Source organism: Balaenoptera acutorostrata, chromosome 11 (genome assembly GCF_949987535.1).
Source record: "Balaenoptera acutorostrata chromosome 11, mBalAcu1.1, whole genome shotgun sequence".
NCBI lineage: Eukaryota > Metazoa > Chordata > Mammalia > Artiodactyla > Balaenopteridae > Balaenoptera > Balaenoptera acutorostrata.
Window position 1 is genome coordinate 101,385,333 of NC_080074.1, and position 22,706 is coordinate 101,408,038.

Sequence of the window (22,706 nt, forward strand, 5' to 3'; positions counted from 1 at the left end):
TGTAAGGGAGGCTGAGAAATGGGATCTTTATTCCCAGGGGCTATGTGCCCAGGGGAAGATTGACAACCGAGGGTTTTCTGACTAAGAGAGAAAGGAGGAATAGATCTTGGGCAACTTTCAATCTCTTCCATAATCTCACTCTTTTTTTTTTTTTTAATTTGGGGGTTTTGTAATGAGAGTTCAGATAACAAAATCAAAAGCATGGCATAATCCATGGGAAAATAATGATGTTGAATGTTTGAAAGACTCTATTAAGAGAAAGAAAAGATACAGCAGAGCCTAGGCAAAATATCTGCAAGATACCCATTTGATAAAGGGGTAGTATCCAAAATATTCACGAGGAGGTGGCATCATGGGTGACCGGGGCACCGAGGTCACGGGTGGGGCAGAGCTGGGGATGTTGATTGCTGAATATGCAGGTGGTGACTGCTGGGGATCTCAAGAGGCTTGCTGGAGCCAGTCTTCTCTTTGGTACCATCTTCCAGCAATAGGCCCGTGGCCTTGTGAAGAGCTCAGTCAGCTCCTGGGGTGATAATGGCCTGGGTAGGTGGCTGGGTCCGGGCTGTGCTGCCTGAGTGGTCATCTGGCTTCTGGATCTTTTCCTCGCTGAACCTCTCATGGATGGCCGTCTCCTCTCTGCCAAAGATGTCTGTAGCGCTGCTCAGACGACTGTTTGGAGCTGCTCTCAATTTCCAGACCTGGTTCTTACCCCTCATCGCTCTGCTTGTCAAGGATAGAGAGGTCTCGCTGCTGCAGCCAGCAGGGATCTGGCAGCCTAATGAGCACGGGTTTTTGCACTTTGCTGCCAGAATCTTCTCCTCCTTGATGGGGACATAGGTTGCTCATCTGGAGCGGGGGCTGGAGGCAGGGGCCTGGAAGCTCACTTTTCAACAATAAAAAGCCTCTGTGTGCATGGCAGGCTATTCTTTTTAATGTATGCACTTTGTGCTATAACAGCCCTCTCAAGGCTGCTTTAGCCTTGTCTCTGACAACTGATATATTTTCACTGTTATTCATTTCAAAGTATTTCACACTTCCCTAAAGATTATCTCTTTGATACATGAATGAATCAGATCTGTTGTTTAGTGTTTTGAGATTTCCTTGTTGTCTTTCTGTTACTGATTACTAATTTATTTCCACTGTGGGTAGAGAACACACTTTGTATGATTTCAGTTCTTGTAGATATTTGAGTTTATTTTATGGCCCAGGATATAGTGTACCTTGTTATAAGTTTTGTCAGCACCTGAAAAGAACCTGTCTTCTGCTCCTGTTCATGGAGTGTTCTGTGAATTTTGACTGGAGCCTGGTGCATAATCTCACTCTTTTAAGGGTGAGGAAATAAAGGTGCAGAGAGGGGAGATAATTTTCCTGAAGTCACACGTTTTGTAAGTGATGGGGTTGGTGCTTCTAAAAACCTGCACTCTATCCACTGGACTACACTGTCTTCTAATCTGATTGGTAGGAAACAAGGTGGGGAGGGTGGGGGCATCGGGAACATGGAAAACCAGGTAAACTGTGGTTGGGTGGCAGTGATCTCAGGTGGCCTTGGCCTGCAGGGGCTTGAGGCAAGGTTTCAGTTCCTGGCCTGAGACTGAAGTCAGGCCTTGGCAGTGGGAGCGCCGAAACCTAGACACTAGACCACCAGGGACCAGTGGCCAGTGGCAAGACCCTGGCCTGTCAGCTGTGTAGAAATGAACTTCCACATAGAGATGGAAAGTAGTGAAACAAGTAAAGTGTTTATTAGGAGGAAAAAGGGTATGTGTGGATAGACACACGGGCGGGCTCAGAGAGAGAATCTTGCCTTTGTGGCAGTTTTAAATTTATTTATTTATTTATTTATTTATGGCTGTGTTGGGTCTTCGTTTCTGTGCGAGGGTTTTCTCTAGTTGTGGCGAGTGGGGGCCACTCTTCATCGCGGTGCGCGGGCCTCTCACTGTCACGGCCTCTCTTGTTGCGGAGCACAGGCTCCAGATGCGCAGGCTCAGTAGTTGTGGCTCACGGGCCTAGTTGCTCCATTGTATGTGGGATCTTCCCAGACCAGGGCTCGAACCCGTGTCCCCTGCATTGGCAGGCGGATTCTCAACCACTGCGCCACTAGGGAAGCCCCGCCTTTGTGGCAGTTTGAATCACTTTTTTTTTTTTAAATTATTTATTTATTTATTTTTGGCTGCATTGGGTCTTCATTGCTGCTTGTGGTCTTTCTCTAGTTGCAGCGAGCGGGGGCTACTCTTCGTTGTGGTGCGCGGGCTTCTCATTGCGGTGGCTTCTCTTGTTGCGGAGCATGGGCTCTAGTTGCGTGGGCTCTAGTAGTTGTGGCCCACGGGCTTAGTTGCTCCGCGGCATGTGGGATCTTCCCGGACCAGGGATCGAACCTGTGTCCCCTGCATTGGCAGGCGGATTCTTAACCACTGCGCCACCAGAGAAGCCCCGAATCACTTTTATGGGACATTTCTTCAGGGTTTCCTTTGGCCAATCATCTTGCTTTGCCTGGTTTTCTGAGTACGTATTTGGTTTATCTCAGGGTCCTCCCCTGTGTGCGCACGCATCTCTTAGCCAGGATGGATTCTAGCGAAGAGGCTTATGGGTAGGTTGACATCACTTACTACAGGGTGGCACCTCCTCCCTTTTTGACCCCCCGAGGAGCCTTTCTGCACATGCGTAGTCTGGAAGGTCTCCTTGACCTCAAGAATGAGAAATATGTGGTCTCTTGTCTGCGCAGGGCTTAGCTTCTCCTCCCTCCTGCTGTCTTGGAGATCTGCCCACAGGGTGCAAACTCCAGAGCCTGGGGCCCATCTGTCTCCTGCAGGAGCCTGACCTGGATGGAATCAGGGTTTGAGTCCGCTCGGTGACTCTTTCACCAGTACAGCCACTGGCAAACTAAATCTGCTGAGAGCCCTTTACACTCTTAAAAATGATTGAGGACATCAATGAGTCTGCTTATCTGGCTTATATCTGTTGATATTTGCCACATTAGATATTAAAACGGAAAATTTAAAACACATTAATTCATTTAAAAATAAGAAATATTATATTTAACATGAATACCATCATTTGAATAAAAATAGCTATAAATTCCAAACCAAACAAAAAGTTTGGGGAGAAGAATGGCATTGTTTCGCAGTTTTGCAAATCTCATTACTGTCTGGCTTGAGAGAAATCAGCTGGATTCTCTCATCCCTGTCTGCAGTCGGCCTGTTGTGATACCACACATCATGTAGCCTCTGGAAAATTCCACTGTGCATTTGAGAAAGAATGAGAGCATAAAGGTCAGATAACATCTTAGTGTGATTATGAAAATAGTTTTGACCTTGTGGATTCCTGAAAGAATCTTGGGAGTCTATAGGGGGTCCCTGGACCACACTTAGCGAACTGAGGACCTACTGAATTCTTTACTCTCTCCTTGCCTCAGTTTCCAAATCTGGAAGGCTGTATGCAGCCTTTCTCTGAGGCTTGTGTTTTTTGAAGGGGTCTTCAGGCCTCTGAAGGGCCCGTGAGTGGGAGTGGATGACGTGGTGGTCTCTGAAACAGTTTTACTTGTTGGGTTATGGAGAGTGCAGACCACCATGGAGGGGAGGAGTGGTTTGGTCTGCCTGTCCTTAAAGCCGGGAGATGGGTGGAGACTCTGTGGAGGACCGTCCAGCCGGGGGTTCTATAGGTCAGTGGCCCTGGGTGGGTAGTGAGAAGCCAGAGGAAGCTGCCCAGCTACCCAGCAGCCTGTGTCCCTCTGGCCCACCCAACGCTGCCGTGCATGACTGTGCCCTACTCCCACAGATGACGGGGCGCAGGAGACACGCCTACATCATGGATAGCTTGGGATCCAGGCATGGGAACCCAGGCCTGCTCACCAGACCCTGCAGTGGATGGAGTGGCCTGGGATGCATCAGAGAAAGGCACCTCCGAGTGCTTTACTCGGGGAATAACAAACAGAGGGTCTGGAGGCACAAGCTTAGGAGAAAATAGAAACTGATTCAAGGAGAGTCCGTAAGGTGGGGATATGACAGGGGCCAGAACTAGCTGCTAAGAGAAGCTGAGGCCACTGACCTCTTAGAACAGTGTCCCAGGGGCAGCTGTGCCTTTCTTTCCTGGGGGGGGGGGGGTCTGTTGGCAACACCGGGTTTGGCTCAACTGTAATTACTCTGTTTCTCCTCCTGCCTGAACCTGGCTATCAGCCTTGCCTGATGTGGCCTCCCTTCTGCCCTGAAACCAAATCCTGTGTAGCGTCCAGAGCCTGGTTCAGACTGTGCATCCTTCCCTGGTACCCCGGCTGCAGGTTCCTTCCTGCTGCGATTGGCCGCACCACTGGGAAGACAGCTTTAAATTGAGACCACGTCTTCTGGCTGTTATGTAAACCTTCCTTATGGAAACACCTGGTGCAGGTAGATCAAAAGCTCCCTGAGAACAGGAGGGTATGACTTTTTCATTGTTGTGTTCATGACTGTTGATCCAGCACTTTCTTATTGCCTGGTATGTGCGTCTTGGGGATACAGCTCCTGTCTTTGAAAAGCCTGCAGGGAAATAGGTAAGATGGCCCCAGAAATCAGGCAAGAGTAGATGCACCCAGAGGCCTGTGGGAGCATCTGACTCCGGGACCAAGTCAGCTTGCTTTCTATTGTGGGCCTTGCCTGGCACAATGCCTGGACATAGTAGGTGTGCAAGAAATTGAACGAGACATTGGGGTGCGTTCAGGAAACCATCAGTAATGTGGGACATGGGGAGGGGGAGGGGTGAGCCAGGGCGGGAGGCCAGGCCTCCCTGCCTCCCTCACGTGCCGGAACTTTCCCCTCCAAGATGGGGTGGGACTTAGACTTACCTTTTCTATTGACCACACGGCCAGTGCTTGCTGAGCAGAGATTTGTTCACCTCCTACTGGTCCGTGTCTCTTCACTGGCTCTGAAAGGACATCATAGCTCCATCTTGGACTTGGGTCCACGGAGATGTCCTGTCTCGGGACCTGGCCTGGCAGGGCTGCCTGTGGTGGATCAGGGAAGAGATCTCTGGGAGGCAGAGAGGGCAGGCTAGGTGTGTCACCCTCTGCCACTGCGGGGTGAGGCCGGATGGGCTGCAGGGGCTGGTAGACATCTGGAAGTCCTCCCTGACCTTCACACTGTGGTCACCCTAGTGACCAGGCTCAGGCCGGGGCTGACCAGAGGAAGGATGGAAAGACAGACTTTTCCTAGAAAACAGCCTTCTTGCTAAGGCTTTCTGTAAACCATTTAATACCTCCAGGGACCCCGGGAAATGTGCTGGAGTACTGTTCCCACTTTTCCTTTGAGCAGGGAAAAGACAAAGGTGGGCCAGCTAGAGACGGGCCACGCTGGACTCTGCACCCCCCGGCTCTCAAAGGGGGAGGGGGTGCCTGGACTCCTAGTTCTGTGTCCACTGAGGTGCCTGGTCCCTGCGCCTGCGAGAGCTGGTCCTGTGGTGCAGGGACGGCTCTAAGCCACTGTCCTACAGCCCAGGCGGTGGCAGCAATCACTAGAAAAACCCCATGGCGTTGCCTTTGGGAGCTCTTTTTCTGGTTCCAAATTGTATGGGGGGCAAGAGGTGGGCAAGAGCCAAGGCCCTGGCCCTCCTGGGGGTGCCCTCCACTGCCCTGTAAGAGTCCAATGACCTCACTTTCTGAGTGGCATTTCTGATGGGCCAGGCAGTGTGACAGAATGGAAGGAACCAGACACAGGCCTCAACCTCCTTCCCTGAGTCTCATTTGCCAGTGAGGATGGAGATTCTTAGACCTGCCCATTAGAAAGAAGAGTGGGTTCCTCCCTCAGCCCCCACTTCATTCTGGAGGAGTGTGACCCTCCCAGATAAAAGATCAACAAGAGCAGCCCTTTGTTCACCAGGGAGCCCCCAAATACTAGTGAATTGATAGTGTTGCCGTGGCAACCATTCATCCCCGTACAACCGAGGCAGATGGAGATGGGGAAAGGGACAAAGATGTCCTGTCCTGCTGGTGACCTGCTCACCATTCTGAAGCTAAACCTAATGGCAGGAAGGACAGTGGAAAGACTCTGTCTGGTGTCCAGGATATCGATGACGATGGTGATGATGATACGGGGTCACCATTTCTTAAATGGTAAAAGGCTAACCTTTTACGTGCATTATTCCATTCGGTCTTCATTTCAGTCTTTTCAGATAGGCACTGTTATTATTGTCCCATCCACAGAGGAGGCGGGGTTGAGTAAACAGCCAGGGTCACACAGCCAGCACGTGGAAGAGGCAGAAGCTGGGCCCGGGGCTGTGAAGTCCCAACAGGTCCAGGGCAGGACCCTCCCTGGCATTGTATTCAGAAACCTCAGTTTCCCCCGTGTGAAGCGCTCAGGTGGCAAATGGAAGGATGCTTGTCATCACCCGAGGCCTCTGTGACACAGGACCCACGGCAGCCGTCTTTGTTCATCAGCTGCTTGCTGGGCGCCAGGCTCCATGTGTCCACCTGTGAGGCAGTGTCTGTAGTTGGTATTCCCGTCTTACTCCAGGACGCCCTTCTCCAATGAGGGACGAGGCTTGCCTCCATCCCCGCCACTAGGCAGTGGCAGAGCTGGGCTTTAGCCTCTGCTCTTTCTCGGCCACGCAGGGAGGTAGCTCAGAAGGGTGGGGTCATGGAGGGAGGGAGAGCTGCTCTCAGCCACAGCTCCCAACATGCAGAGCTGCTAATTGTCCTGCCTGCTGCAGCAGCTTTGCAATTCAGCAGTCCACGCGGCTGCTGCTTTTCTGAGGTGCAGAGGGAAACAGCTATGCCCAACTGCTTGGGCCAGCTGGCCCTGGAGCTCCCCAGGTCCACCCCAGGGCCTGCAGTGATCAGGGGCCTGGTTCTGATGGCAGACTGTGTAGGCTAGGCAGGGGTAAGACACAGGTTTCCCTAGGACCACAGCATGGCCCTGGTGCTTCCCCAAGTGGGTCTCCTGGGTGTTGAGCAGCACTGGGTCAGATTTCTATTCCTCCAGAGGCCACAGGCCTGGCTCCTGGCTCTTGATTTACACAGCTTTGCTCTGACCATGCCTTGTACAGTTTGAGCAGATTGGATTTCCCTCTTCTCAAAACTGGTCACTTCTTTCCTTTTTTTACTGTCCCCTTTACGAACGCCGATTTGCTCGGATTTACCCTCCGGGGCTCAGCCCTTCCTTAAGATGCTCTCATACTCCTTTCATTTTAGGTGAAGTCCTTTCACAAACAGCTGGCTTCCATTCATTTGGAGAGCATGTCTGTGCATGAAAGGAATTATGCGCCCAGTGGGGATCACTAATAGCAACAATACTGTGTTGTGTTAAATCTGAGACAAAGTGTGATATCGATTGTAAGATGGACCCAATTTCAGAGATATTACATCATGAAAAAGATGTGCATTTAAATTACTAAAAGCACAGGGCTTCCCCAGTGGTGCAGTGGTTGAGAATCCGCCTGCCAATGCAGGGGACATGGGTTTGAGCCCTGGTCCGGGAAGATCCCACATGCCGTGGAGCAACTAAGCCTGTGTGCCACAACTACTGAGCCTGCGCTCTAGAGCCCACGAGCCACAACTACTGAGCCCACGAGCCACAACTACTGAGCCCATGTGCCACAACTACTGAAGCCCACGTGCCACAACTACGGAGCCCACGTGCCACAACTACTGAGCCCGCGTGCCGCAACTACTGAAGCCCACGCGCCTAGAGCCCGTGCTCCGCAACAAGAGAAGCCACCGCAATGAGAAACCCGCGCACGGCAACGAAGAGTAGCCCCCGCTTGCTGCAACTAGAGAAAGCCTGTGCACAGCAACGAAGACCCAACGCAGCCAAAAATAAATAAATAAATGAATGACCAAAACACAGAATGCAGAGATGCTCACAAATGCGGTGTGTAGGGAGGGGTTTGTGCTAATGTGTCCAGGAGTCGTCAGCGAGAACCATTCCAAACCTGCCTGTGTAATGGGATCGAGGCTGGCAACAAAGTGATAAAACCCAGGAAGGGTCCTTGCCTGGCAGCGCCCTGGCACACATCATAGAGCCCTGGCATGTTTTTGCTGATGGGAACTGGTCCAGTCTGGTCCCAGGAACCCCCTGGGGAAGGTTTGCTCACCTCCATCCCGGACACCCCGAGTTTAAATCTCTGTGGACGAGGCCCGGGAAGCTCTACTTTGTAAAACTCCTTGTGGCACCTCCTCATCTCCGGTGGAGGAACCAAGGTCGGGGAGGGGAGGGGACCGGGGCGTGTGGTGCAGATGCTGACTGGCCTTCCTAGACTCTGAGCCACGTGGCCTCCGTGAGAACTTCAAGTTCAGCTCCTTTCATGAGTGTCCCTCAGCTCTTTCCCTTCAGAGGACACTGCCTGCCAGTGGAGGTCAGGGCCGTGGCCTCTGCATTTCCAGGGTTCAGTCTAGGAGGTCGCCCTGGTCTCGGGCTGCCCCACCGAGCAGGGGTCCGACAGTGTTCCACTGACCGGACTGTTTCGCTTGACAGATGTTGACAAGCACCTACTAGGTGTGAGCGAGCACGCTTGGGCTTCCGGGCAGGGTGGGTCTCCAAGCACCAAGGTCAGGTGCGTGGGTGGTGCCCTCGCTGAGGTGGCCTCTCCCTCCTGCAGGGCCTGTGGGAGCAGTGCCAGCTTCTGAAGAGCGCCTCGGTGTTCGCCCGCTGCCACCCGCTGGTGGACCCCGAGCCTTTCGTGGCCCTGTGTGAGAGGACGCTGTGCACGTGTGCCCAGGGGCTGCTGTGCCCCTGCCCTGTGCTCCTGGAGTATGCCCGGACCTGCGCCCAGCAGGGGATCCTGCTGTATGGCTGGACGGACCACACCTCCTGCCGTGAGTCAGCATGGGACCCCCACCGGCGGGGGTGAGCGGTGTCCGTCTCGGTGCCACTCCACAAGCTCTCTGGCTGTCACACCCCCACCAGCCAGTGCCTGCCAAGACCCACATCCCGGGGACCGGCTCCCGCCCGGCTCCTGCTCTGTCCCCTGGTCACAGAGCGAGTCCCCTCCCTAACGGCTTTGAGGAGGCTTGAAAGGCCCCCCCTAAAACCCCCCATGTCACTTCTCCTGCCTCTGTTCTCACGCCCCGCCTTCCTCGCTTGCCCGTGCGCAAATCCATCCCCTGGACTCAAAAACCGTTCCTGGCTCCGAGGGGAATCTCAGCAGTTAAAGTCTGAACTGACCAGGAGCAGGGCGGTGGCCGAGTGTCCCTGGGTGATCTTGGGATCCTGGCAGGCTTTTATCAAGTTCCTCCCTTTCATTTAATCCCTTCTCTCTTCCTGCCGGTGCTCACCTTCCCTCCCCCTCTCCCTCTTATGTCATGCGTCCCTAGTCATTGTCATTGTCGCCACCCCCAAATTATCCTGATTAAGTACGAGCTTCTCCAGTCACCTCGCAGGCAGCCTCCTCTCCCCGCCGAGGCTTCCCACAGATCACAGGGGGCACAGACTGGAGGGGAGCAGCCCAAATACTTACACTGCGCACATGCCTTTCAGTTTGTGTTTTTCAGCTTATAAATTAGAGCTTTTCATCTTTGCTGTGGGGTGTGGGAAGGGCGGTTATTAGCAGCAGCCTTCTCCTCTGGAAGGGGGAGTGGCGGTATTTTTAGGTCTTTGAAGGAAGGATGGGGAGATGCCTGAGGTATCTTGGGGGAGAAGTGGTTTGGGATGCTGGGATGCTCTGGCCCTTCTGGTCCTTCAGCCTGAGCGTCAGTCAGCAGCAGGTGAAGAGAAGAGAGAAAGGAGACCTGTCCTCGTCCGTGAGGGGCTGGGTCCGGTGGGAGGACGGAGGCTTAGGTGATGCAGCTCCCAGGGCTGTCCTGCCTCAGTGGACGTAGATAGAAACGAACATCCCTTGTGCGGGGCGTGGCCGTGCGGCTGTGTGCCCAGTGCCGGGTGGGGCATCTGATTGGGCCCTATTTCTTGAGGAAGAGGAACCCTCAGAGGAGGGATGGGATGGAGGACACCATTTACCCCTTGCTTGGCCTTGGGGGCCTTGCATTTTCAGCCGGGGACATTGGCCCCTGGGGTGCCACTGAGGTGGAGATGGCCCCTGGGTCCCTGAAGACGGGGGCGGGGCAGACACAGGGGGCACAGGGGGCTCTGAGCACCACGTGGCTTGTGAGATGCTGCCCTGGACGGGCACAGCTCCGGGCAGACTCCTGAGTTTTCCGTTTCAGGACCGGACTGCCCCGCGGGCATGGAGTACAAGGCATGCGTGTCCCCCTGCCCCAGAAACTGCCAGAGCCTGCACATCAGTGACGTGTGTCAGCAGCAGTGCGTGGATGGCTGCAGCTGCCCTGGTAATGACTTCCCACCTTATTTACAAATCTGAGGCCTCGCCAGTGCCCTTGGCTTGGGGAAGCCAGACGAAGGCCACTTGTGCTTGTTCCCCATGGCCGACATCAGAGGCCTGTTATTTATTTTTTAAAAGTCTTTGTACGGAGTGATCAAGATCGAGCTGGTATTTATTTCTAATTTATGTTTTCCTGTTGTACTGTATCCATGAAAGCACGTGTGTCTGGGGAATAGAAGGATGGTCTGGGCTCCAAGAGTGACTTTGTTCGGGGAGCACGTGGCCCTTTCTGAGCTGCAGTATTTTCTCAGTTAAGTGTCAGGGAATTGTCTGGGAGAAAGATAGTCTAAACTGTTTCCTAGGTTTGTCATGTGAGCTCAGCTGAAAAAGAACTTTGCATCAGGAAGTCTTTCTCAGGAGAGACTTTGTGAGCTTTGGTGAAAAGTTCTGGTTAAGTACTGAGAGTGAGTGTTCTGTGTTTTGACTCACGACTTCTCTACTGGAGGAACTTGAACAAAACCCTTGCCTCCATTTCTTCAGCGAATAGGATGGAGATTAATAATCTTCCCCCTCTCTCCCAGTGCATTGCTGTGAGAGATAAACATAGCACAAGTTCTTTGAGCGTCCTGGAGGAAGCCCTGAGCTGGCGATCACCCCCGGGGCTTCTGTGGTTGTGAGATGAGTAGTGATGACGACAAGGTTGATCTTTTTGCCTTGTTGCCCTTGACCCAGAGGGACAGCTCCTTGACGAAGGCCGCTGTGTGGAAAGTGCCGAGTGTTCCTGCGTGCATTCTGGGAAGCGGTACCCTCCGGGCGCCTCGCTCTCGAGAGACTGCAACACCTGGTAATTGGGGCCGAGCAGTGTGGTCTGGGGGAGCTGCCCGGGTCTGTGGGAGGGGCAGCTGGGCCAGCAGGGGCAGTAAGGGCACGGGCAGGTAGAAGAGGACCTGGCCTGGGCTGGGGGTGGTTTGGGGAAGGGTGTGGATGTTGATGATGGGGAGAAAGGATTATATACAGATCGGCCTGGAGGAGTGGGGCTGGGGGGGGCGGTGAAGGCCCCTTCACATGCAGACAACATCTCTAGCTTTCCCCCCAGCCATGCTTTAATAAGTGACTCTCTCTCCCTGTTGCCCCTGCTTTGCTTGAGCCATTTCCTCCAGAAGTCCCTCTGGTGTTCCCTGGGCTGGGTTTGTCTGTCCCCTGCAAAGGGGGAGAGGAGAACGCCTCCAGACCTCTTGGCTGGCTACCTTTCCCTACTGGGCAGTCTTCCAGGAGTCTCAAGGGCTGCCCAGCATGGGCCAGGGTGTTACCCCTGTCAGCAGCCCGCCCTTCCTCCGGTCTTCTACCAGCTGTGTGTGTGTATGCATGTGTGCGTGTGCGTGCGTGCGTGTGTCTGTGTGTGTGTGTGTGTTTGGAATTTGACTGCTTAGTGCCTGGGTAGACCCCCTAGGTTTCCCACTTCTTCTATCTGTCTGTTTGGGTTTCTTCCCCTTGGCATTGTCTCCATGATTCCTCTGTGGCCAAAGCCCCTTCCTGTATACCTTCAGCCTCATGAAGCCCCCTCAGGTGTGAGCGCCTTTCTTCTCTCAGACCTCTCCCCTGGGGCTGTGGGATGGGCAGTGCACTCTCTAAATCCATTCAGGGAGGCCTGCGTTTGCAGACCCACCCGTAACCCGTGCTTCTCTCCCCAACAGCATTTGCCGAAACAGCCAGTGGGTCTGCAGCAACGAGGAGTGTCCAGGTAGGCGAGCTTCCCCTCCCCTCTGCCCTCCTCCCAGTGGAGAGGTACAGCCTCCCTTCCTCGGCTGGGAGGACCCCCTGGCCAGGCAGGGAAAGGTGGTCTCTGCACAGGTTGGATGCAACCCCCGACCACAGCTCCAGTGCAGAACCAGCTGTGCTAACCCTCTCTTCCCGGGCCGGCAGAGAGAGGTCCCCCAGCAGCCGAAAGGGGAGACTGCACCTGGGAACTCTTTCATTGTCCTTTTCCCTTCACCTGTTTGCCCAAAGGATTACGGTTGAATGTGCTGTGAAAACTGCAAGGTCACAGGTGACTAAACAAAGATGAAGCAAATTCCTTGGAAAATTAAGAGGAAGAAGGGCCTGGTAATTCTTTAAGCTAGAAGTGAGAAATTTCTGGAATTTTCTGGAATGCCTGATCCAAAGATCTTGGCAGGATCCAAGAGCTAGGAAAACCAGGTCATTCAATGATCCCTCCTACCCTGTCCCCGCCCTGGAAAATCTATTTAGGAAAAGTTTCCTTATAATTTCTGCCCTTTACTTTCTCCTCTGTTTAGCCCCAACTCTATTCTATCTACTGCAAATTTTGCCTGTTCAAAGCTCCCTTTGCCTCACCTTCCCGATGACCCTGGCTCTTCTCCTGATGCTTCTCCCCTTTTGGTCAGTCATGTGATGTTTGCTATGTGTTAGGCATGGTGTTCAGTACTTTACATGTATTACATCATCACCACAACCTATGAAGAAGGTGCAATTTATTCTCATTTTACAAAAGAGGAAACAGATCCAGAGAGGTTAAGTAACTCACCCAAAGTCACACAGCTGCTATGAGACAGAGACAAGATTCAAACTTACAACCACCTGACTTCTATTTTGCCTTTCCCTTTACCCTCCTTCCTAGTGCTTGATCCATCCCTTTGCAGGAGGATCTTTGCCATCGTTCATGAGCCCTGGAGAGGCCCCATGCTTAGTTAAAGACCATCTCAGCCTCATTCAAATGCTGGATACTACTTTGGGGATCCCCATGTTTGTAGAATGCAATAAAAGACTGCAAGGCAAATAGCCAAATGATAGGCTCCCCTCCTGTTGGCCCCAAGAGACCACATTGGCTTTGGTGGGCTGGCAGGGCATTGAGCTTACATAGCTGGGATCATATTTGGGGTCTGTGGCTTTAGAGTCACTTAGGACTTATCCAGTGCCCACTATACTGGGAAAATTCTGGAACTAGATGGAAACTAGATGGAAAGTGGGCCCCAGGACTAAGTCAATTAGTCTGGCCCAGGGATGGCCAACCAGCCGTTTATCTTCTGTGCAATTCTTGAAGGAAGCACAAAGAACAAAAGATGCTCTTGCAAGTGGTATCAGTGCTCCAATTTAACATAATCATACCCTGTGAAAGACCTAAAGAGTCATTTGAAAGCCATGAGGTCGATGTAATGGACCTGTGAAAAAACTTTTAATATCTAAATAATAAGCATTTATTGTATAAGATCTATGAGGTACAGTGGGTGGAATTAGGAATTTAGCTTATTGTGTTTTGTCAGATTGACCACTAGATTAGGAATTCTTAATAACAACTTTCTATAGGGAGGGTCTTCCTTCCATCCATCCATCCAACCATTCATCCATCCATCTATCCAATCACCTGTCCAACCATCTAACCATCCTTCCATCCATCCATCTACCATTTAATCATCCACCCAACCACCTAACAATCCATCCAACCAACCAATCATCCATCCATCTACCCATCCATCCATCCATCCACCTACCCATCCATCCATCCATCCAACCATTCATCCATCCATCTATCCAATCACCTGTCCAACCATCTAACCATCCATCTATCCATCCAACAATTATTTAAAAACCCACTGTGTACATGGTGGAAAGCTTGGTCTGGAGTAGACAATGTAATCCCCTGGTCTTCAATTCAAAATTTGGATGGTAACTTTGCTGAGGATGCATGAAATTTTCTTGATGCCTTGATGGGAAGAGAGCTAGTTCCAACTCTGAGGTCTACTGAGTGTTTTGATATTGTGCCAACACAACCAATAACCTCTTGCTCTGCACGTTCAAAGCCCTGACCCTCTTTTTCTAGATCTGGAGCTTAGTTGGTCCTTGCCTCCCTGTCCATTTCTACCTGTAGCACACAGCATATTTCTACACCTGCCGAGAGTCAGCTGGCAGGGGGGCTGTCTTATCTCCCAGGGTGAAGATTGCTGGCAGAGCTTCTGATGGGAAGGTTCTGGAAGGGAATATGTCTGGCTCTGCTAGTAAAGCAAAGAGCAGGCTGGGGCTTCTCTGCAGTCCCTGGAGGAGCTGACATTGTGATTCTTAGAAATAGAGATCTGGGTTTTGATTCCCTGCAGTAAGAAGAGAGTGTACTAGTTGTCTATTACTGTATAACAAATGGCCCCCAAACTTAGCAAACAACAAACATTTATTATCTCAGAGTTTCTGTACGTCTGGAATCTGCGTGTGGCTTAGCTGGGTACCTCTGGTTCAAGATTTCTCATGAAATTGCAGTCAAGTTGTTGACTGGGGCTGTGGTCTCATCTGAAGGTTCCTCTGTAGTGAAGGGAATCACTCTGAAGCTCACTCATGTGATGGTGGCCAGGCCTTGGTCCCTCACCTTGTGGATCTCCCCTTGGGGCTGCCTCATGACATGACAGCTGGCTTCCTCTAGGGTGAGTGACCTCAGAGAGAATGAGGCAGAGCAGCCAAGACAGAAGCCACAGTCTTTTAAAAACCTGCTCTCCAAAGTGACATCTTTCACTTCTGCTGTATTATATTTGCTAGAAACAAGACCACACGTCCAGCCTGCATTCAAGGTGAGGGCATCACACAAGATGTGAATACAGGAGGTGGGGACCATGGCGGGGGGGACCTTAAAGTCTACCTAGCACAGAGAACCTCGTGTTTGGGAGTGGGAGGGAGAAAAAGATCGCTGAGGAGAGCATCAGTCTGCATGGAGAGGGGCTGGAGCTTCTGTTACATGCTCCTTAGGCCTTCACTGCTCTTGGCGCACCTCTGTTCTGGTTAGGATTACGGCAGCCCCAGGTGCCTGGGGCTCTGATAATTTAGTTTCCACTGAATCATAAATGTTTGGTTGGGATCAATGAGGAAGGAGCATGCCTGTTAATAGGGACTATTCCTCAAACAAATAAAGCTCTGGTGACAGAATTTCAAACTCCTGACAGAAGAGTGTGGAAGATACTCTTCTGGAGCTGGGAAGTTTATTTGTGGCCCAAGTCCTATGAACGTGGAAAGGTAGCGTGGTCCTGGGGCTGGGAGCGTGGGCTGTGGACTCAGCCTGGTAGGAGTTCCAGTTCCACCGCTTACTAGCTGGGTGACTTTTGGCAAACTGCTTAACCACTTGCAGCCTCAGTTTCCTCGTCTGTCAAATAGGATGATAACAGCAGCTTCATCCCATGAGAGCTGTGGTTCCTTGACACACAGCAAGTACTCGGTAAACATTAGGTGTTTTCATCGTCACAGCCACAGCTGTTTCATTAAGCAGGGTCAGAGAAGGATGGCGACACGAAGGAGCCCGGGGTGGGGAGGGGCGGTGCAAAGCAGGGTGTGGCTGGGACAGGTGAGGCAGGAGGCAAGACGGAGCCTGAGCCTTCCCTGGGCTTGGTGGCATGGAGGCCCATGCGCCTGCCTGGTCTGCAGCGGGAGGGAGGACCTTGGTGCAACGCATTGCTCATTTGATTCGGGATAATTTCTGATGCCTTCTAAGACATCCCTGTCATTCAGCCTTGGGATTCAAGCTGGCTGTTCTGAAACCTCTGGGAAGGAAGATAAACTTCCTGTCTGGCTAAGGGGGAAAGTGATGAGTAAACGAGGATGGTGCCCCTCCAGTAGGAGCATGCTTTTCTAGGTACCTGGGCTCACCTGGGGGATCTGACCCCCCGAGTTCATGGCAAGTCTCCTGTTGCTGCCTCGGCCCACGTTGGGGTTCCTGGAGTCTCACCAGACCTCCTCCAGGCCAGGCCACGCATCGCCTTTTCCTCTGCTTTCTCCACGTCCAGACCTGGATGTACCCCTGCTCCTCGGCACTTGCCACGCGTGCCCAGTATCCCCATGAAATGAAGCTTATTGGAAACTGCAGCCAACCCATGCGGCAGTACTGGCCGGTGTCAAGTACTATGAACTCTGGAGTCTGACAGAACGCCCACGTTCAAATTCCTCTTGGGCCACTTTGGGGCCTTGGGCGAGATTTTCTCTGTGCCTCAGTTTTCTCTTCTGTAAACTGGGTATAATATTGCCAGCCTCACTAGAGCAGTAAATGAGGTAGTGCCCATAGAGCACTTAGAAATGCGTCTTGCATGTTTGGTTGAGATTATGTTCATGTGATTTAGAGGCAGGCTTTGGTGAACATTTATGCTGGGAGGAAGCCTGAGTTGCTTTGCAGAAGGCCTGTGGGCTGGCCTTTCTGTAGCCGCATGGGAAAGGGTAGAAGCCAATGAGCTGAGCAGAACAGCCCCGTGGAGGCTCCTTTCCTGCGAACAAAAGGGCTTATTTAGAAGAGGTAACATGTTTCCATCAAATGAGAGACTTTTTTTCTCTTCTCTTTTTCCATGAGGGAGGATTCTTATTCATGTAGTGGACTTGCTTTAACTTCTGGCTGTTCTTGGTTTTATGCTATTTGCTATTTTAAGAATCACCTGCTTTGCATGCATTCACCGAACTTTTATTGCCCACCTGCTGTGTCCGGTGGTGGCCAGCGGCTTGTCAGGCTGCCTTTTGCTGACCAGCTGGCTGGGAATGTCTTGGGCATTCTCTTGGCAGAACTTGGGCATCTTGGGGACCTCTGGGCAGAGCTTGGGCGAGTGTCACCGTGTGGCCCATTCTTCTGGCTCCTGTTCCAGCCCCCGGGCCCACGGCTCCCTAGCCCCTCACTCAGCTGTGTTCCTGGGTTTCCCGTGTGGTCAGCCCCATCCCTCAATTGTACCAAGGAGATAAGCTAAATATAATACAGTATTTAGATTTCTGATTCCTGAGAAACTCCAGACGGGGGAGGTCAGAGCAGGAAAGCAGATCAGAGGATTAGATTCTGACCCAGAAGTTTTGCTTTCGAATGTTTGCATATTTTCTCATTGACCCCTCTTTTCCTGAGCATTGTCAGAGATAATGCAAGTTTAATTTCTTGCTCAGATAAGAGTGCTGTTGAGAAAACAAAGAGAGGTTGGGGGAGGAATTCCCACCCATCGCACTGCAATGGGGTCAAGACATGTGATACAAAGGGCCGTGTCATTCTGTTTGTAGAATGATGGTGGCTTCCGAAAAATAGCCATTTAAAAAAGACTTTCTTGTGACACCCGTGGATTTGGAATTCCAGCGCGGCTACAATCAGTCGGGATGACCCTGGCCCCTAACTCATTGCCTGTTCTGCTCGGACTTCCACAAACAGTGACCCCTCACTCGTGCCCTTCTTGTGGGGCAATGCAATGGGGAGGCACAATCTGCTTCTACTCACACTTCTGACACCACATGTGTGTGTGTTTCCCCCCGACAACAACCAATCCTCCGACTTTCTGGACACCACCCGGGTGTCCTACAATTCAGTTCAGTTCTGACCCTGACGACCCAGAATTAGCACAGACCCCGCAGGTGAAGGGCTCCGTCCAAGTGCTCCTGCTTGTGTTGCCAGCTATGATAATTGCTAGAATGGCTCACAGAACTCAGGCAAACACTTTATTGACTATTACTGGTTTATTACAAAAAATATTATAGAGGAGACAAATGACCAGCCGGATGAAGATGTACACAGGGTGAGCTCTGGAAGGGTGCTGAGCACAGGAGCTTCTGTCCCTGTGGAGTTGGGGTGTCCTACATGTAAATATGTTCACCAACCTGGAAGCCCTCCCAACTCTGTTGTTTAATAAGAGTTTTTATGGAGCTTTTACTATATAAGCACGACTGATGATTATTATTTTTTTTAAGATTTTTTTTGATGAGGACCATTTTTAAAGTCTTTATTGAATTTGTTACAATGTTGCTTCTGTTTTATGTTTTGTTTTTATGGCCACCAGGCATGTGGGATCTTAGCTTCCCGACCGAGGGTCGAACCCACACCCTCACATTAGAAGGCGAAGTCCCAGCCACTGGACCGCCAGGGAAGTCCCTAAAAGCCTGGTTGATTATTAACTCAATCTTCAGCCCCTCTCCCTTCCCTGGAGTTTGGGGGATGGGACTGAAAGTCCCAACCCTCTACTCATACTTAGGTCTTTCTGTAACCAGTCCCCATCCTGAAGCTCTCGAGGGACCCGCTAAGAGTGGCTTCATTAGAACAAAAGATGCTCCTCTCAACCAGGACATTCCTAGGGCTCTAGAAGCTCTGTGTCAGGAATCAGGGACAAAGACATGTATATTTCTTCTCATCACAGAAGATGATGCTGGTGAAGATGATCTGGGGCCTCCCTATTTTCTCCTAATTTCTCCGGGCTGAGTGTGCCCTCCTGGCCCACGCCATCTTAAAAGGGGTTCGCTGCTCTGGGGACCAGGCAGAGGGACACTCACTGTAACCTGGGGCTACTCGCCCTCCCCCTGCCTTCCAGCACATACCAAGGGCAGGGCCACACCTGGACCCAAAGCTGGTCCTGCCCCTCCCCCCGGCCGCCCCCCCCTCCCACCGCCCCCCATGCCCGCTGTGTCTTTCAGTGCAAATCTGGGCATGAGGTGGCAGGCAGGGGGCCGATGGGGCTTGTCTTTGACAGGTGGACCGCTGGAACCCCTCTCAGGCCTTTGGGGACCCCCGACTGTGTGACTGGGCTCAGCGTCAGCCCCCGGAGATGGGTCCAGGTGGGACCGGCTGTAGGACCCTCCTAGGGGGAACCTGGGGTGCAGAGCAGAGTGGTGCTGTGGAGGTTGATTCTCTGCTGTTTGGAGGCCGGGGCGACTGGGAGGGGAAGGAGGGCCCTACTTGATGGAACGGCTGTGGTGTGTGTCTGCTTTTCTTTCTCTATAGAGTAGCAGGCAAGGAGGAGAGGAAACAGGTAAAGGGAGGCTGAGGAGGGTTCCAGATGCCGGCCTCGGCTTCAGTGGGTCCGCTGTGGGCTGAGCTGGGGTCGGGCCCGTGGGGAGTCACTGGCGGCATTAGCAAAGCCCCCTCCCCCAGCACGGACGACTTGCGGTCCGAGGTGCACTGGGCCAGCACCACGGGCCGGCACTGGGGCCTGGGAGGATGGAGTCGCTGTTGGGTGGGCGCACGTCGAGGGCTCGAGCGGCAGGGTGATGCCGGGGCGTCCTCGTACTCACCCCCAGACGCGTCAGCCTGGCTGGGGAGCTGGCTCGGGCCGTGGTGGGGTCCTGGGCCCCCACTGGCCCCAGCTGAAGTCACAGCGTGGATTTGCCCAGGAGGAGGCCTGAGGGCTGCCCCTCGGCTGGCGAGGGGGTGAGGATTGGGTCCTGGCCCCTGCGCTGCTGGGCTTCCCCTCCCCCCATCACTGCTCTGGGCGGCCTTTCTGCCCTCTTGCCTTCAGGGACTCTCGTGGAGGGGGGAATGCCCACAATGGCAGCGCAGAGAAAGGGCTCTGCAGGCCCGAGGCCCTTGGCCCCAGCAGAGCCAGAACCTGGAGCGGCCGTGGGGAAGCGCTGGGGGCCACGGTGAACCCAGAGCGCAGAGCCCGAGCCACGGGTTCTGGTCTGGCTCTGCCACTCCTTGGGTGTGGCTGTCACTCCCCTGAGGCGTGGAACTGACCCACCCGGCCGTGACCTCTCAGGGCCAGAGGAGTGGGGCCTGAATAGAGTCCTCCTGTGGAGACGCTTTACAGACTGTGGTGTGGGGCATCCATCCCCGGGAGGCGCCCTGCTGGGGCACCCACTCTCCCCTCCCCTGTGTCCCCCAGGGGACCTGCTGGGGCACCCACTCTCCCCTCCCCCGTGTCCGCCCAGGGGACCCGCTGGGACACACACTCTCCCCTCCCCCGTGTCCTCCCAGGGGACCCGCTGGGACACACACACACACACACACACTCTCCCCTCCCCCGTGTCCACCCAGGGGACCCGCTGGGACACACACTCTCCCCTCCCCTGTGTCCTCCCAGGGGACCCGCTGGGACACACACACTCTCCCCTCCCCTGTGTCCCCCCAGGGGACCCGCTGGGACACACACACTCCCCTCCCCTGTGTCCCCCCAGGGGACCCTCTGGGACACACACTCTCCCCTTCCCTGTGTCCCCCCAGGGGACCCTCTGGGACACACACTCTCCCCTTCCCTGTGTCCCCCCAGGGGAATGTCTCATCACAGGACAGTCCCACTTCAAGAGCTTTGACAACAGGCACTTCACCTTCAGTGGGGTCTGCCAGTACCTGCTGGCCCGGGACTGCCAGGACCACTCCTTCTCCATCATCATAGAGACTATCCAGGTGAGCCTCGCCAGGCAGCCCCAGGGCAACCGCGGGGGTGAGGGGGGCAAGATGGCCCCGTGCGCACGTCCTTCCTCTGGGCAACTGAGCAAAGGGGAGGACAGACAGGGCGCACGGGGCTCCCCTGAGGACCCAGAGCCCCTCTGGAACAACAGGTCCAAGGAACAAGGACAAGCAAGGCCTAGAATCCTGATAAAGGACCAGAGCAGGATGGCGCTGGGTGGGGGGAGGCCTGGGCTTTGGGCCTCTCTGTGGCATAACCCCAGGGCCCTTCCCAGAGATGGTTCTGGGACCAGGGAGTGGTTCCGTGTGAGAAGGGCTGCGTGGGTGGAGGTCTTTCCCCAAGTGGATGGGTCGGGGGCTGGGCTGCGGGGCTGGCGGGGGTTTGGTGACGTCCCTCGGCGTGCCCCTCCCGGCAGTGTGCCGACGACCCCGACGCGGTCTGCACCCGCTCGGTCACCGTCCGCCTGCCCAGCCAGCACAGCAACGTCGTGAAGCTGAAGCACGGGGGAGGCGTTGCCATGGATGGTCAGGACGTCCAGATCCCCCTCTTGCAAGGTGGGTGCCCTCCTCCCCCACAGGCCCCCCGCCCAGCTCACCCTCAGCGCCCCCGCCCCTCAGCAGTGCTCGCTGCCACCTCTTCTGCGCAAATGTGCAGGAGAGCTAACTTTGGAGGGCAGGCTCGGTGTCCCGGCCTGCCTCCTGCAAGAAAGGAAGGCTTCCTGGAGGAGGAGGAGGAGCAGAGGAAGCTGGCTGGGGGCGGGGTGGCTGGTGATGGGTCAGACCCCAAGATGTCATGGGGCAAAGCCAGATGACCCCGTGACCTGTGGGAAAACCTACCTGTTCAGTGACTTTGCCAGGTTGTTATGCTCCATTTTGCACAGCCTGTTTCCAACCTTCACCCTCAAAGGGGCTCCCAGACCCCTCCCCTCTTCTTCTTCTTCAAGACCACTGGCCAGCCCATGGCCCATTATCCCGGCTTTGCACATAGTGAACTTGAGGGTGCCTATGTGTGTTAATGCTATGTGTGTCTCTCTGGGAAAGAGGTATGCCTCCTACCTCTTCCCCAGAGAAAACTGCCGTTTCAGCTGTGCACACAGCACCACTCAGCCGTGAGGACTGAGTAACTTAGCCAGGAAGCATGTGCAACAGCAGAGGGGCCTAGGAAATGCTCAGGGGTTAGGGGTTCAATGGGAAACGGAACCAGGCTCAGGGCACCTGCCTCAGCTAAGGATGCAGGAGCCTCTGCTGCCTCCTTGTGGCAGTACAGGGAATGGCAGGCTACAGCAGGTATAGCTATGGAGGCGTCTTCCTCGGGGAGCCTGATTTGCACTACACCCACCCTGATCACCTTACCTCTGAGACCCCCCCCCACCTTAATCCTCATGGACATCCCCAGCTGCCCCCTAACTCACTGCTTTCATTGCTACAGTCTTTTGTGAGATACCCCATCTTTCCCTACGATCCGTCTGCCTGCCGCTCTCCTGCCCTCTCCCCATCTTAGCCTAAATCCCGTCCTTGCTGGGTTCCAGGTGACCTCCGCATCCAGCACACCGTGATGGCCTCCGTGCACCTCAGCTACGGGGAGGACCTGCAGATAGACTGGGACGGCCACGGGCGGCTGCTGGTGAAGGTAGGTGCCCCCCTGAGCACGGCCACCCTGGAGCCGGACCTTACAAAGTCCCCGTTGTGCTCCGGGGGGAGAGCTCAAGGGTGGGAGGGGAATTCCTTTCTCCCCCGGCCCTGCGCCCCCAGAGTGAGGAACAGGCCTCTCTGTGTATGAGAGGCTGGCGTTTGCTGTCTGGATGCCCCTTGTTCACCCCGGGAGTTCCCGGGTGCTGGGCTCTGGTACCCCAAGGGGCCTCCAGACTGGGTGGGCTCATGCGGGGCTGGGGAAGCAGATGATTTGCTGCCCAGGCTCCTGGCTGCAACAAGGCCTGGAATCAGGGGGTGTTCCCCGGGGCGGGGGGCCCACAGTGGGACTCACAGCCAAGACCCTGTGTCGTGTACCCACTGCCTGTGAAAGGTTGTCCTGGGAACTACCAAATCCCTCCCCTGGTCCCGGGGCCTCTGCAGCCTAGGGGCCACTTCCTCTGCTTTCTGTGGCCCTAGAGTCATGCTTGGAGAGGGAGCCGTATATTTCACACGGCTTCCAGATACATTTTTTCCCTCTGGAAATTCCCCTAGAAGGCATTGTCACTACCATTTCATAAACGAAGCAAGCAAGGCTCATGGGGGCCGGGAGACGCGCCCAGGACCGCGCACCCGATTAGCTCCCCGGGCAGTGTCGCCCCCAGTAGACCAGCGCTTCTCACTTTTAGGTCTTCAGATGCCTTTGCACTCTTCAAACTTATGGAGAACC

The 22,706-nt window shown here is 54.0% G+C and overlaps 1 protein-coding gene across 1 annotated transcript in view; it reads left to right on the forward strand.

The window, feature by feature from the left end:
- Nucleotides 1–22,706, forward strand: part of VWF (von Willebrand factor) — a 151,706-nt gene that overhangs the window by 37,620 nt on the left and 91,380 nt on the right. The window contains exons 8-14 of the mRNA XM_028163508.2: nucleotides 8,557–8,773; nucleotides 10,118–10,240; nucleotides 10,966–11,077; nucleotides 11,928–11,974; nucleotides 20,208–20,344; nucleotides 20,764–20,902; nucleotides 21,877–21,977. Coding sequence (XP_028019309.2) covers nucleotides 8,557–8,773; nucleotides 10,118–10,240; nucleotides 10,966–11,077; nucleotides 11,928–11,974; nucleotides 20,208–20,344; nucleotides 20,764–20,902; nucleotides 21,877–21,977 — 876 coding nt within the window. The remainder of the gene's footprint in view (nucleotides 1–8,556; nucleotides 8,774–10,117; nucleotides 10,241–10,965; nucleotides 11,078–11,927; nucleotides 11,975–20,207; nucleotides 20,345–20,763; nucleotides 20,903–21,876; nucleotides 21,978–22,706) is intronic.